Raw genomic sequence first — 15,791 nt, forward strand, 5'->3', positions numbered from 1 at the left:
TGCGTCAGCTGTGCCAGACTCTAATTCGCAGAGCTGATGGCTACGAGCATGCTGCTGAGCAGGTAGCAGGCAGCGGGGGGCACTGGGTGGCTCGAGGGATGTTGAGAACACAGGAAGATGCGCTCAGTGTTTTTGGACAATGTGACTCGCTGAAATATCAAACAGCCATTGTAATGTGTCATGCTCTGTGAGTGTGGTGCTTACATCACACTCAACAGGTGGAACTGAAAGTAGTGAAATATCACATGGTGAGCAAGAATGAGTACACGGAATGAGCAAAGAGTCGGGGAGGGGGGTAATGAATCACACTCCTTAAGGTCTTAAATAGACCCAGAAGCATTACTGTCAAAAGCAGCTCGTAATGAGAGTTGCTAGGATGCTGATGTTGCCATTACATCAGTGAGATTTTTGAAATCTGTGGAGGGGATGTGATTTGATTCCTAATGCAATGGGGAAAATCACATGTTATCTGTGTTAGTTGTGTTTACCAAATCACAATCTATGTGTACGAGTCTATGATGAATCTATTTGTCTATGAGGTAAGCAATCCATACCTATCAGCTGTGTAATATTTACAAATTACACTCTTTTAATCTGTTTTGAAACTATGTTGAAGGCTGTATAGGTCAGAGGGTTGTGGTGGCTAGAATTATGTTGAAAACTGCTCATTACTTAATGCACTTCTGTAAAGTCACACAGTAGTTGCAACCATAAAATAGCATCTGCAAAGCGTTGAGAAGTGTAGTATTGTCACTGCGTTGTGTTTCACCACTGCATGCAGCACTGTTTCTGTTTTTCTGGATGCTCATCCAAGATTTATTGTCTTGTATAAAGTGGCAAGCAGAGCAACCTAGTTTTGACATGTATTCTTTTAGATGGGAAACTCAGCTAAGGATAAGAGTTCAATCCCTGCTGACTTCTTAACCCTCACTGAGGCGCCAAAAAAAGAAGGGAAAGTTGCTTCACCCCGGCACTCACCAGCTGCAACATGAAAGGAAATAACTTTATCCCATCAACTTTGAAGTGAAAGTTGTCATCTCTGCTCAGTCTTCAGCGCTCCCGCTTCACCTCTGCCAGCTCCTTTCCTCGCTGAGGTGGGGTGAAAAGAGTGGGGAGAAGGGATGTTGGGGTTGGAGGGCAGCCAGCTAGAAGATAAAGTTGCCATGGTGATTGTGCGTCCCTTCTCTCGGGGGACCTGTCATATTAGAAACTGCTTCCCTTAGCAGTGACTTCCACGGGCTGTTCCCCTCCCATTGTATGCTGTGTGTGCATTAATGCCTGCTGACATTTAGCTGTTAGGCCCTGCAAACAGATTGGAGATGAAGGCTGTGATGGGCAGCGTGGTAATCCTGCACACCATGTTAAGAGAGCATCCGGCAGGAGCTGTCGCTGTCCCACTGTTTCAGAATTTGAGTGGAAACATCTTAGAGAAATAAAGGTTGATGAGGCAAGGGGAAAAAAGTTTCAGTGCGTGATATCAGGTGTGCTGAGCTGGATTTATAATATAAACTCAGTCGGTGTCTGGCTTTGAAGTTTTTCATATTCTTACTAGATACTTGACAGACACCTGCTCCCTTAAAGGGAGTGCCAAACCCTCCCTACTGTGAAAACCTAGTGAGGCTAATGACCTCATCTTCTACTTACACATGTTTGCCTCCAGGTTTATATAGAAAAGATGGCTTTAAATCATGTTGCACACGCTACAACATACCACCGCTGTGTGTTTGGTAATAGAAAGACTTCTCTCTTTTTTTCTTTTTTAGAAATATTGTTCTTTGTCTTCGGGGTATTGTGAGAAGAGCTCTTATCCTGAAAAGATGTTGAGATTGCAGTTTAACTCGGAGTTTAGACAGGTTTTCACATTAAAATGGGAAGCTAGTGGGAGATTTACATCTACAGGGACTGGATTCAAATGTTAGAAAATGTTTGCAACATAATTTGGTAGTTATATTTGGCCCAGTTTGACTTCAAATGACACAAATTAAGTTTATCATTTTTTTTTTATTTTCTATCTAACAGAGAGAGTGTAGCCTCATTAAATTGGTGGAGCTTGGACCCAAAGATAGACCCCCTGCAGAGAGAAATGACTGAGGATTAACACTTGAAAAGAAGCACACCCTTTTATGCTTTATATTCTGTAACAGCATGAAGTTTCAATAACAAACCAGTGGCTTATTCACTGTAACTTTTGGTGCAAATACACCTTTAACTATCCCATTTTAACAGTCTGTCACTGGATATTTTATTTTGTAAGAAATGAAAACCCTTTTCAATATTATCAGTGTGTGAATAGGAAAAATGTGTTTTAATCTTAATGTTTGACCTTACAGTTAGAGCACCTTGGGGAAAAAACGCCACTTACTTCAACGCTGAGACACTGTGGGTCAGAGAGAGAGAGAGAGAGAGAGAGAGAGAGAGAGAGAGAAAGAGCCGACGCAAGATCACGACAGCTGTTAAATTAAATCCGTCAGGGGGTGTCACATTATTGAGTCTGTGGTACATGTTTATTCCCAGTGGGGACATTTTCCTGTGTATTCCATTATAGGCTCTACGGGTCGTTGAGAGGCGAAGCATTCCCTATCGGTGCGTTTGTTTAATAAAAAGAAACACAATAAAAAAAAAAGAATCTTTGACATCTTTAAGCTTCGGCGCTTCTAAGCAGGTCATAAAAACTCAATGAGAGACACTTGGAGCGCGGACCCGCTCCACTAGGATTCAGTGATGACGTAGGCTGAAGCTGAATAACCTGAGCGCTCCACTGATGAGCGGATGCGCCAGTGCGCACCTCCCCATAATAATCTGGCTGAGCAGCGTCGCTGTCTTTTCAGCACCACTCACTCACAATCCAACCAACCGGAGAGGCAAGACAGCAAAACTGAGTTCTCTGCAGCCCGATTTGTTTTTTCCCCCTTTCCATCTCTTTTTCTTTCCCTGTGATGATAACAACTCAGTAGACTGCAACTCATTTCCCAGTAAAGGAGTTATCAAAACCTGTTTTTCTTGCACCATCTGCAGAAAGAATTTAGATTTGCTGGTATCTATTTATTTAAGAGGACCGTGAGTTTGGTGGATGTCTGCTGTTACGATTTTTCACTGCGGATTCTGATCTAGTTTTTTGCCATGGTTACACTGTAGATGAAGTTTGATCTTTTTTCATCCTTTTTTCTTTCTTCTTGCTACACTTTGAAAGTCCAGAAAAATGTCCGCGGCCATTTGAATGAATGAGTTGTGTTGTAGGAAGTTTGGGCTTTTTTTGTTTGTTATTATTTTACAGAAGACTTTCAAGCGTTAAGTGCGTAATTTAGGATCATTTTCCCCTTTTTTTACGGTGGGATTTGTGTAGTCTATCTTGTCAGGATGCTGGCCTTAGTAGTTGGACTGTTGTATCTAGTCGCTGGACGCGCGGTGAGAAGCCAGGATGCTACAGGTAGCCGCTTTGTATGTAACGCTATTCCTCCGGGCGCAGAGCCCGGCTGCGGGTATGGTCCTACGGGGAACCGTGTCCAGAGCAGCAGCCCAGTGGAGGACGAGCTTCGGAATACGATCATCCAGCTTAGGGAGACCATCCTGCAGCAGAAGGAGACCATCGTGAGCCAGCAGGGAACCATCAAAGAGCTCAACTCTAAGCTTGCGCGCTGTGAGGCGGCAGCCGACGAGTCGTCGCAGGGCAAGTCCCGAGGTCAGGGCTCCAGACGGAAGGAGTACGGCAAGAACACCATGGGAGACTTGCCCCGGGACCCCAGTGAAACTATAGATCAACTGGGCAAGACCATGCAGAGTCTTAAAGGTCGGCTCGAGAACTTGGAGGTAAGGTGGAAACATGCTGTGTACATATAAGAAAAGCACTTTTGTCTTATTTCCCTCTCACCCCCCGTGAACATAAGATGCACCATTGCATCGTTTCCAGTCCAGCCCGCCCCCCCTCTACTATCATGTATTACTATAGAGCATTGTGCGTCTGATAATATTCCCCGCCGCAGGAGACCTCTCGGGGGAATCGGGAGATCAAAGGGTCACGTAATGGCCATGTCACATCAATACCCCTTTAATCATTAAAAGATATCTCTGATGGCGAAACCCACTGCATAAGAGCCATCAATAAGAGATGAGTAACAAAAAAAATAAATCTTGTCAAAGGTGTAATCATACATGTGGTGCAGGAATTTGCAAAGCAACCTTGAATAATTTATGAGTGCCGCGTGTATGTGTTCCACATACGCTTTTATTTGCGGTCGTGTGGCTAATTATTCATGGCAGCTGATGATTTTGATTTCCCCAGATTTTACCTGCATCAGAGCATTACATTTTCAAATCAAATCAAATGCTTAATGGTTTGTCTTGTTCGCCTGAGAGTTCTGCACCATCACCAGCCCTCTGCTCAGTCCCATTTAATTCTACAAGGCTCAAAGATCACATTTAGTGAGGTCAACTATAGTGAAGTGGGGTTTTTTTTCGTTTGTTTTTTTTTACATGCAGTAGACGCTAACATAAGCCCTGGCTTTGTCGCTTATGTCATGTCACTGCGCACTGTGTTTTTCACCAGCTGACAGCCCTGATGCCATAAGCAGTTATAATACTGTTTTTAAATTCAAGGCTATTTTTATATTCAGTATACTGCATTGCTGATCCATCTATCTCTCTACTCCCTTCCCTCCTCTCCCTCTTCACTTGATTGGAAGCTTCAATACCCCGATTGGATGAAGGATGCATTGCAGTCATAAGGATACATATTACATTGCATTTTAATCACATATCTATTGATCTGGACCTGCTTAACATCCTGATTATTGTAAAACCAGTGTTGCTGATAGCAATATGGCTGTCTAGAGTAGGATGTGCAGCTCATATCAAAGCCATCTACACACATCAACAGTTGCACCATGTGACTGTTTGCTTCTGATTTCAGTCTCAGATTACCAAATAACCTCTTCAACTGAGGCTCTGGGATGGTGTCATTGTGTCAGAAAAAAATTAATCCACAAGGTTTCTGAATTCCATGGCGAACCAGGCCGCAAAGGAAACTAAAAATGTCTGAGGGCCATTTTGCAATCAAACCATGCACCCCCTATAAACATGAGGCTGTAGAGCTGTTTCCTTATGTCCAAAAAACAACCTGGAGACAAACATTGTGCAATCTACCGAATACCCAACACATCCACAGATATATGGCAGGTCACCAATCAGTGTCTTCATGTTGATATTGATGTATCAAAAACAATAGTGCTAAAAGAATATCAGATATCAATATATAGATAACTATAAGACAAATCTGGGTATTTATATAAATGTCTATCTATCTATCTATCTATCTATCTATCTATCTATCTATCTATCTCCCAGCAGCAGAGTTTGCGTCTCCCCATCACAAATGTGTCAACCGCTGGTGTCTCGGCCCTGACTCCCTTGCCACCAGAGCTCAGGGAGCTGCTGCGGCAACGTTTGGGGGCGCTGGAGACCCAGCTCCTCCGGAAGGTGGCTGAGCTGGAGGAGGAGAAGAGCCAGCTCTACAATGAAACAGCAGCCCACCGCCAACGCACCGAGAGTGCGCTCAATTCCCTCCTGGAGAGGATCACAGAGCTCGAAAAAAGTAAGTGATACAATGGGTGCTGGGAAATTTCATGGCAAAATTTAATGCCAAACTTTTTTTTCCTTTTCCCCTTTTTTTGTTGTCTGCTGGATTTAGAACTCATTAGTCAATCCCTGTGCACTTTTCTGATGATGCAAGTAAAAGTGATCCTTTTCTCAGAGCCATTCTCAGAGAAGTTCCTGGTCTTGAAAATAAGGCTTGGAAAGCAACGTTGAATGCTTAATGAGTTTAAGAAATGTTCAAGAGATGTCCACACTCCCGGGTATCACTTTGATGGTACATGTTAAAATACCACAAAATATGTCTGCTGGAAGGAAAACTGTTTTAGAAGATGATCCCGCCACTCACCTATTTCCTGTTGTCCCCATGTACCCCCCTAAGGTTTAGCTGATAGAGTCAGGGGTCTGATACAAGCTATAGATTTGGGTAGCTAAAGCTAATTGCTCAGATGGGCAGTGGACCGAATAACACAACCGCATGTATGATATTGCAAGTCAGTACAATAGACCTTCAACAAATGCTACATTGTGAGACTTATTTAGTTCAATTTATATCAAATCTGTGCCAGAGAGATGTCGATTCAATTCCACAGCGATTTTCAAGGCTGTGGTGTGGTGTTGTTGTGTCAGTCGGATTTGTGAAGATTTTTACACTGGTGATAGCTCTCCAACAGCTTGGTATCATCTGCCCTGTGCATTACAGTAAAATATGCAAGTTTATAGAACAGTATTGACTTAAAGGTCAGTGCACATTTTTAGATTTTACATTTCACATTCTAATTCTGCAGGTTAAATTGATTTGACCGGTTCAGCAGTCAAACCAATTTAATTCTAAAATGGTCTGCATTGTAAAGCCTTATTTTAGTGCTAAAGTTGCACAATATAACCAGAGGAGTTGTGGTTTTTAGCGGTGTATAAGGCCCGAGTATTGTGCTCAGCACAGGTAAAACCCTGATTCCACCACTTTGAAAACTGAAATGTGTTACTTTCCTGCAAATCAACCACAAAATCATATTATGTGTGATTTTCACAACTTTCCTTTCCTTTATGTAGCTGACCAACAGCTAAATAATTAACTCCAAGCTTTGAGTTTGAGCAGAAATGAATTAAGCGAATTGGAGCACTAACATAATAACATTGGAGGATGAAAATTTGTGCATTTACAATTTTAAAAGTTGAAATTTCATACAAATTTCAATGGAAGCAAATTGAAAATATTGTAAAACCTGTATTGATGTAACTTATGACAGTACAAAGATTTTTTTAAAGGAAGTTTTTAAACAGACAAAATTGAAATTGGATTTTTTTTTTTCTAAAAAAGAAAATGCTAATCTTTCCATGTGATGCCAACACGGTGTTTACAAATTTGGCACAGAAGCACTTTTAATGCCACCTCACATCTTCTTTAAAGCTTTTCAGCAGCTGTCAACAGCTGATAATAATACTTGGAGAAAAGGGAGCTTCTAATTTTGATCAGTCAACCCACAGAACACAGGAAAGCGTGTTTTTGCCGTGCTGTGCCTTATAAGGGTCTCAAAGTGCAGAGGAAGCTCTAGAGTCTCTGAATCTTTTAATAATTATGTCTACTGTAGATGATGAAATCCTTAAGTTATTCACAGTTTTATACAGTGAAACTTTTTTGTTAAATTCTTGAACTATCTGCCGGCGATGTGTTCCTCAGATTGGGAAACACCTGGTAAACAAGCCTGGAGCAAGTCATGACTCCAAGTGTGTCAGCCAGTTCCCCTGTCTGTCTGCCGGTTCATGGTCAATTCAGCATTTTGGTCCAGACTCGGGCATCTCAGTAATCAATAGAACAAGATGCTAGACATTTGCGGTCCCCAGGTGATAGTTCCTGATTTCTCCTGGCTTCTCTTTTTGCGTCAACATTATTTTTTTAACTTTGTGTTTCACTAGAAGAAGATGCTACTTTCAGCTGCTCCTTTATTCACAAACGGTCACTCCACATGTTTTATTTGGCAGAGTCTTGTGTGTTTTCCCAGGGATCTTTTGCTTGTTAGGCACTCTCAATCCACTAAATTCATGTTTTACTCAAATCTGAAAATGTCCCGACAACTACAAGAGAGCTGGCCATTAGATTTATTCTCTCTTTCTCTCTGTGTCTCTCTTTGGAAACTTCTTGTCCAAATGAAGCCCGTGTGCCATTGTTACCTGAATATGAAAAAAGAAAACTTGAAATTTGAAGGCCATAGGGATGCGGTCACAGGGTGAAACATGGGATGCACAGTAGAGAGGTTGTCAATCTATCATGGTGACAACACAGAGAGACAACCATTCACTCTCACATTCACAACTATGGCCAATTTAGAATTGTTATTAACGCCATCCATGTCTTTGGATCATGGGAGGAAGCCGGAGTACTCAGAGAGAAGTTCCACAAGCAAGGGAGGGAACATAGTGTTGTACTGCACCACTCTGCTGCTATTTAGGTTTTCTTTGCCATCATTGTCACTGTGAAATTTGGTATAGATATGATTTAATAGGACTGATAAAGGTTTTTCTTTTTTTAGTTTTTCACCAGACACCTGCAAATCTATCAGACTCAGTGCTCATGCTACTCAGCAAATTTAGCATGCTAACATCAGGCTGTTCCAGCTCATAAAGATAACAATGCTAGTGTTTAATTGTTAACTTGCACTGTTACTCGTCATGGTTAATCACTTGAATGCCAACATTTTAGACTAAAAAAAGAAAAGTTGGTGACCAACTGCTGGTGTAGTCTCATCAGATGATTTTAATCTCTTGGAAAGCCCAAATATCTTGTGTGAGTAGTTTTAAGTTGGTTGGTTGGTTTTAATCATTTGTGATTGGTAATTTTAAAATAATTGGTTGAAGTTATTGGATGCTCAAGCCATAAATGTTAGAAGACAAAAACAGTGTTTGTACAACACTGTCATCAGTGCCACTGTGCTGTGACTGAATGAAGTCAAACAAGGCCAGCCTGTTGGCATGTTGGATGCTGACATGCATGTCCAAGCCGTTGCTACAGCTTTGCATGCCTATGAGAGCACCATCTCTGATCTGATTATCCTTGGTGGAAATCTAACTGGATAGAGGTGCAACCTCCGACCTGTGCTTGTGCTATTCTGGTAGCCCCCCACCCTGCAGCTGTTTCAGCAGGACAATGCCTGCCCCCACATTGCCAGAATAGCACAGATCTTTCTAAATCAAGAACATATCCAGACAGTTTCTTGGCCATCATTTAGTCTTCATATGGTTCACTGAACATGCCTGGGACCTGCTGGCCCAACGTGCTCATTAGCCACACAGAGCGACCACTGCACAGCTGCAGGCTGCACACATCCAGCAATGGAGAGCAATTCCTCAACAACAGATCCGGACACGTGTTCATTCCACGACCAGATGGGAGACAGTTTGCATCACCTCCAGAGGAGGCTGTACCTCATATTAAATATCTTGTATGTATCTTGTAGTGACTGTCTATGAAACCTCTTCCCTGTTTTAGGCTAGAATTATGGTCCCAAATTTGTGTCTATCTAAGATGTTTCAGGTTTTTCAGGGTGAAGGATCATGAAAACACAGAGGCTATGGATATGCAGCAGCATGCACTGGCAGTATGCCTAGGTCAAATATTGACTGGTTAAAAAGTTGGCTTGAACAGGAAAGGGAAAAGTGAAGAGCAAGAAACATAAAAAACAGAAATGCAGTGGGACTGAGTGGAAAGTTGTAATTGTTGCAAATACATTTTTCATTTCTTATGACTTCATCCGTCTTCTCCACAGCAAAGGTTAAGATAAAAGAATAACAGCACTAAGGTGAGCTGCAATAACCCACCTTGCCAATTGTTCTACATATTTTTGAAATTGCTCTTAATTGGCAAAAAGCAAAATGTGGAAAATGGATCTTTAAAGCTCTGCATTTCATCTTTGGACTACCAAGACAGTGGCAGTGATCTGTGTGACAGTGACTCACCCTTTCTTATCTTCTTTTTTCTGTCGTCATCCTCAGAACTATCAAGTCGTGACACACTAAAAATAACTTTGAATATATTACATTAAGTGTTCCTCATCTATCAACAGATAATAATGCCTTCAAGTCACCTGAGGATTTCAAGGTGTCCCTTCCTCTCCGTACAAACTACCTGTATGGACGCATCAAGAAGAGCCTCCCAGAGATGTACGCCTTCACTGTCTGCATGTGGCTCAAGTCCAGCGCTAGTCCGGGAATAGGAACTCCATTTTCATATGGCGTTCCAGGCCAGGCCAATGAGATAGTCCTCATTGAATGGGGAAACAATCCCATTGAGCTACTAGTCAATGACAAGGTAAGTCTATTATGATAAACTTAAATTTCACCATTTGCTCATGCTGCAGAGTAAATCCTTCACACTGACCTGATTTTCTGAAGACAGATGCTCTAAATCCTTTAGTATTTTCCTGGCAACACAGCTGGCTCTAATGATGGGCGTAAATGTGGATCAGCAAAGACACTAATTAAATGCAAAGAATGAATAAGAATGAGCCGGCTTTGGGATCCAAAACAAGCACATAGCTTCTGTACGTACATGTGTGCACAATAACGATACAGCCGAGAAGCGATTCGCTGACCATTAGCTCTGAATATTTAATTTTGCTCCTTATAAACATTTAATACCATCGACCCACATTTCGCTCACACCCGCGAATAACAGTAATTCATTAGAGGAGTTGTGTTGCCACATGTGCTCATCTGCTTCATTGTTCTCTTTACTTTCTTTGGAGGTTATATTGTAGTTAAACAGTGTAATCGCAATTAACCCAAAAAATAAGAAAATGTTAAAAAATAAATAAACTTTTATCAATATTTAATGCAATTTTGTCATAAAGCAGAAGACCTATAATTGTTTTATTGATGAAAGACAAAATTTTGAGGCTAAATGTTGCTTTCTTTGTGATGGGATCAAGCTTCACATCACATGGAAACTTGGGAGCAAAGCTTCATGGGAAATAAGTTCTTAGTGTAAAGCTAAGAACACACATTATCCAATGTAGTACTTAACGCTTCTTTGTCTTATGATATCACAGCTTATTGTTGAAATTGGGGAATTTTATGATAACATTTTCCTGCGTTGGAAACAATCATAGTCCCACTATCTTGTTTACTTGTGGTGTTACTGGCACAGACAGGTCTACCCACAGTTTTTCCTTCACTATGCATTATACATGTGTTCAAGTCAGGCAGATAATAGAAAGATGGTGGGAGAAAATGATGAGAGTATGACTGAGAAAAAGAGGGAAAGAGGGTGGAAATTAAACAAGCTCTGGAGGTGATGGAGCAGTGTAAGAAGGAGTTGGTAAAGAGAGGGGGGAAAATGAGAAGGTGCCAGAAAAAAAAGGAAGTTAGGAAGTGAGACAGAAAGCATGAGAGCAGGAGAGAGCGAGGAGAGGCTGGTGAATATGATAACCGTATGTGCAGCAGCACATCCATGTGCTAAACTTGTTCGCAGCGATAACAGGGCCCTCTGGGGCACATTGTTTATGCTGTTCATTTGGCAGCATACTGAGAAGAAAGCAGAAAGCTGCCTCGACAGTATTAAAAAGTGCAGCGTTGTCTGTATTATGTATTTGTACTTGGTTATGGGGGGAGAGAGCGTCTTTGTAGTTATAAAGCAGCATCTTCATCATCGTATATTTTGTCTCAGAAAAAGGAAAAAAAAGTTGATTTTTTTGTCATGTTTTTTCTCCCCTCCAATGTTCAAAAGATGCCGGTGGCATCTCAATTTTTCATTCAAATGGGACTACCAGGAGTTTAATCAGTAATGGATTCAGCTGGCCTTGTACAATAGTAACACTGTTTTGTTGGTAAGTGTACAAATGTGTGATGGGTCCACATTTTTCCAAATATCATTCAAAATTCATGCAGTTGGTGTGTTTTTGTTGAGTTGTCTGCGAAGACAAACATCACTCTAATCACTGCTGTAGAATACGGACACTTTAATGACTTCGCTCTTTCTTGCGTCACCTTCTAAAAACATTTCACACTTACCTGCAGAACCTCATCAACACCCTGCTGGAGATGAGGAACAGAAAGTCCTCTGAACATTAAGTAAAACACATCACGGGCCATTTTGACATCTCATAGAGGGAAAAGCATAGATGTAGATACCAACAATGGTTTTCATTTTCGGTGTCCCCTTCCAGGCTCCAGTTTCCTTGTTTTGTCTTATAGAGAAATGGAACAAAAGAGAAACATGCATGCTTTTCCTGCTATAGCGAGTCAAAATATTATTATTTTTTTGTTAAAAAGCCGAGAGGAGAATATGCATTTCAACTATGTAATAACTGCAAAATTGTATGTTTTACGGTGTGAGTGTGTCATTTGTAGTATTAAAAAATGAGTCAGTCATTCTCAAGAGTATGCCCTGTGGATATAGTGCTTTAATTCGAAACTCTGTGTCTACAAAGAATCACAGCTGGCATAAATCCATTGCTGCAGAATAATTGACGAATGTTGTTGTTTTTTTTTGTTTTGTTTTTTCAATTTTACAACCTGAATCTTTAAACAGTCCATGTGGCCCAGAATGCTCCAAATCAGAGAGACTTTATAACAACCTTCCCAGTGTTCCCTGTGGTGAAGTGTAACGCCTGGTGTCCTTAACAGGGTCAATTGCTTCTGTAATTGCAAGTGAGTCGAATTTTATTTTGAGTGACTGCCCATCTTTTCGGGTTTATTTGCATCTGGAGCTACATCTGCAACTAGGTATTAGGATAAAGCAGCTCTGTAGGGTTATATAAAAAAAAGCTAATGAGTTACAGTACACACTGATAATCCTATGTGCCGCACTGTATCCTCAGAGGACTATGATGTCATTGGCTGGTAAAATAACCGGTTGTTTTTCTTTGATCTGTGAACAAAGCATAAGAGGACACTGTTTTGCTGTTAGCTATCTGACTGCTTTGAAGGATGCTCTATCCCTTGATGTCACCTGGGTAATCTAAATTTTATATGTCATACGGCTCATGTGGGGATTTCTTTGCAGAGGGTTGTCTCTTTGAAGCCCCGGCCCTTCTAATTGGTGTCCTTGTTTCTAGCATGCCACAATTACACTTGTACCTCTCTCGACTTCTCTTGCACCCTTATACTGTATCTGCCTATCGTTGCTCCTCGTTCTTCAGCCTTCCTCACTGTGCTCACGCCATTCACACCTCGCACTTCATTCTCAATCAGGTGGCCCAACTCCCTCTGTCAGTGAGTGACGGGCGCTGGCACCACATTTGCATCACCTGGACAACTAGAGATGGTTTCTGGGAGGCTTACCAGGATGGCGAGCGTTTAGGCACTGGGGACAACCTGGCCCCCTGGCACCCAATTAAACCTGGAGGGGTGATCATCCTGGGCCAGGAGCAGGTGAGAGCAATAGAGAAGCTTTGATGGTAAAGAACAAGTGTATGTGCATGTATATGTGTGTCTGTGTGTGTATGTGTATTTTTCCTTGTGTCAATAACATCCCTGGGGGTATTCTCCCCCAAGCTCAGCGCCAGAGGCTCTGAGCAGGGAGCAGGGAAGAGGAGGAAGAGAGGCTCTTCTCACGCTATTGTGGCCCTTTCAGTATTACCTCACTCATCCACTTCTAAAAGGCAACATTTTACCCCTGGGAGCTGTGTTAGCAAGTTATTACGCTGGTTAACTCCATGACAGCGCTATGTGTATAAATAGGAATATACAGTGATGTAAAATCTCCTCAGAGAACTATTAACTCATAGTGCATTACTTTGGAGCTTAAGGAGGAGGTGATTTTTTTCCTCACTCATACATTTAAGGTGAGATTGCTGCAGATTGCACAGTATTGCAGATTGCACAGCATTTGGATATTTTAAAGTGGCAGTACACTAAAAAGAATTTGCAGTGGGATCTAGGTTTTTTTTTTTTTGCTTTTGTTTTGCATTTTGATTAAAATCAAACAGAATTTATTAATTTTAATTAAAGTCTGTTTACATTTCCTTTAGAAACTCAGCTCTGTTCTCTTTCTCTATGAAGGACATTGTGGGAGGCCGTTTTGATGCCACCCAGGCTTTTGTGGGCGAGCTGAGCCAGTTCAACATGTGGGACAGAGTACTGCGGCCCGTGGACATCATGGGCCTGGCCAACTGTTCAGCTTACATGCCCGGAAACGTGGTTCCTTGGATTGATGCTAATGTGGAAGTGTTTGGAGGTGCGACCAAGGCTGCTCTGGAAATCTGTGAAGACCGTGCTTTTGATTCCTAAAAGGATCCGATGCAGGAAAACCAGTGTGGCCGCTGGGCTCTGGAAGCTAAATATTCTGACTGGTGCTTCTTTCAAATCCCAAAGGCAAGAGCACCAGTCCAACATTTTTACATATTTATGTGGTCTGCATAATCTCAAAGACTCTGTGTTTATTGGAAACACAAGTTCATGTGTCCGTTCAATTCGAACCCTTAAGACGTTAGAGGGGATTTCAAAATCGTTTGCTTATCTGAAGAAGATGTGCCGTTGCATCAGTCTGCTGTAATGATATGAGCTGCTGTCATTTCGTGTTTTCTCCTCAGTAGATCAACTTTTATTCGACTCCTCTTTCAAAAAAAAGCTCTTCTTGGTTGCATTCCTTATAATGACAATGCTGCACTGTATTCATAGTCAATGTGAGCTCCAAACAGGCTTTGATGTGCTGTGGAAAACCATTCCTAAGTAACATGGCAGTGCAGTACACACTGTGAGCTTCCTTGCTGTTTGAAAAGCAATGAAACAGAGAAGCCAAGGAGTGAGGTGAAATGAGGTGGACGCTCACGAGTTCAAAGTGGGCGAGAACAACCCTCGCTGTTGATTATTTTTGAGGTATTCCAACATGGCAGACTGTCTAAATATTATGCATGAGCCTGAGTAGCTCACAAGTGGCAGTGCATGCTTTCTGTTTACACACACAGTGTTGCGGGGTGTGTCTAAACAAGTCGATGCCGCTTTCTGACAACATTGCATAAGTCAGTGTGTGTATGTTCATGTGCGTGAGGCTTGTCTTGCGTGTAGAAGGACTGGAGATTATGAGGGATGGAGGACATTTTCATTCTTGTAAATCTATGCTTAATACCTCACTGCCCCTTGAGCAGCTGCCATATCCCAAACAGCTTTATGGATGGGTTGGCTTTGCTCAGGTTAATAGCAATGTCGGACAGCTGCCCAGGACTGGCGAATCAACTGAGCTGCGGATGCCAGCAGAGTGCTCAGTGAGGGCAGAGACTGGGTTTGACCTTCAAGGACAATCCTTAATTCCTCATCTGGGTAGTAATTATGTGTGTTAATGATTGAGTGTGCTGGTGAGCAGCCCCGGTCCACTGGTGTTTCTCTAAGCCAAGTGGTTCACAGCTGATAAAATATTGAGATGTAAAGGGGAAGTCAAATGAGAGCAGCACTCTGTGGGCGTTATGAATGTTGCTGTCAGGTGGAGTTTGGTATTAATTGCCTCACACTAAGCCAGAAAAAAAGTCTAAATCGATGGATATGTTATATTAAAAAATATATATATATAGGAAACTGATGGATCTTGTTACTGCTTGGTTAATAAAACCTTTTACGCTTTTTGCAGCTTAATTATTGTTACTTCTTGTTGTTGTGGTGGACATTTGTTTCATCTTGATTTGATTCCTCTAAGGAAACAGATATAAGAGAGGCAACAAATGATATAAACTTTGTTATCACCTCTAGGCTTTCTTTTAGTCTCCTTGTGGACTTTTCCTGACTGAGTAGATACTAGCGTAAAAGCCATTAAAAAGCTTCTACACACAGCTGACAGAACTAGGATGCAGTAGGTAACTGGACAGCACAGAATGTGGCAGAGATGCGATGGTCCACGCTTAATAGCATAAACATAAAGACGTGTGATCATTTTGTGATTGTTCTTCTTTTCGGTGTCTTTGTTAACAGTGTTTTAATGTAAAATCAAGAAATTGGATTTCAGCAAAGTGTATTTTTCTTGCTTTCTGCTCATGATTTTTGTCCATTGGCAGCACATTATGTTAAAAAAAACAGATGGAGAAATTGTTTGCTTTTTTAATTGTGAAAATGGCCTTTTGCGAAAACCATATGTGCTTTTTCTTGTGAAATTTTGGTCAGCTTTTAAGGCGCAGCTCAGCAGCACAGACGACAAGGGACACACGAAAATGCAAAAAATGTGTTTGCTTTCAATGTTTTAAAGTCCTCTTTATGTGCGTGCAGCAGAGGTTTTTGGTTGT

The 15,791-nt window shown here is 41.6% G+C and overlaps 1 protein-coding gene across 2 annotated transcripts; it reads left to right on the plus strand.

Annotated features, from left to right (window-relative positions):
• Window positions 1-2,722: 2,722 nt before the first annotated feature.
• nptx2a (neuronal pentraxin 2a) lies at window positions 2,723-15,585 on the plus strand. 2 transcript variants are annotated; one of them, XM_040051722.1, is made up of 5 exons: window positions 2,723-3,807; window positions 5,341-5,587; window positions 9,648-9,892; window positions 12,775-12,954; window positions 13,585-15,585. In XM_040051722.1, the coding sequence occupies exons 1-5, from the start codon at window positions 3,358-3,360 to the stop codon at window positions 13,810-13,812; spliced, it is 1,350 nt and encodes a 449-aa protein (XP_039907656.1). In that variant the 5' UTR covers window positions 2,723-3,357; the 3' UTR covers window positions 13,813-15,585. The 2 variants fall into 2 exon arrangements, with proteins under 2 accessions (XP_039907656.1, XP_039907665.1); XM_040051731.1 differs by having other exon boundaries at window positions 5,344-5,587.
• Window positions 15,586-15,791: the final 206 nt, after the last annotated feature.

The sequence above is a fragment of the Simochromis diagramma genome, unplaced genomic scaffold (assembly GCF_900408965.1).
Source record: "Simochromis diagramma unplaced genomic scaffold, fSimDia1.1 OVJJ01000321.1, whole genome shotgun sequence".
In the NCBI taxonomy this organism is placed as follows: Eukaryota; Metazoa; Chordata; class Actinopteri; order Cichliformes; family Cichlidae; genus Simochromis; species Simochromis diagramma.

Coding starts and splice junctions, on each gene's coding strand:
- nptx2a (XM_040051722.1), top strand. CDS start 3,358: ATGCTGGCCTTAGTAGTTGGACTGTTGTATCTAGTCGCTGGACGCGCG. Junction 3,808..5,340: donor GTCGGCTCGAGAACTTGGAG/GTAAGGTGGAAA, acceptor TCTATCTCCCAG/CAGCAGAGTTTGCGTCTCCC. Junction 12,955..13,584: donor TCATCCTGGGCCAGGAGCAG/GTGAGAGCAATA, acceptor TTCTCTATGAAG/GACATTGTGGGAGGCCGTTT.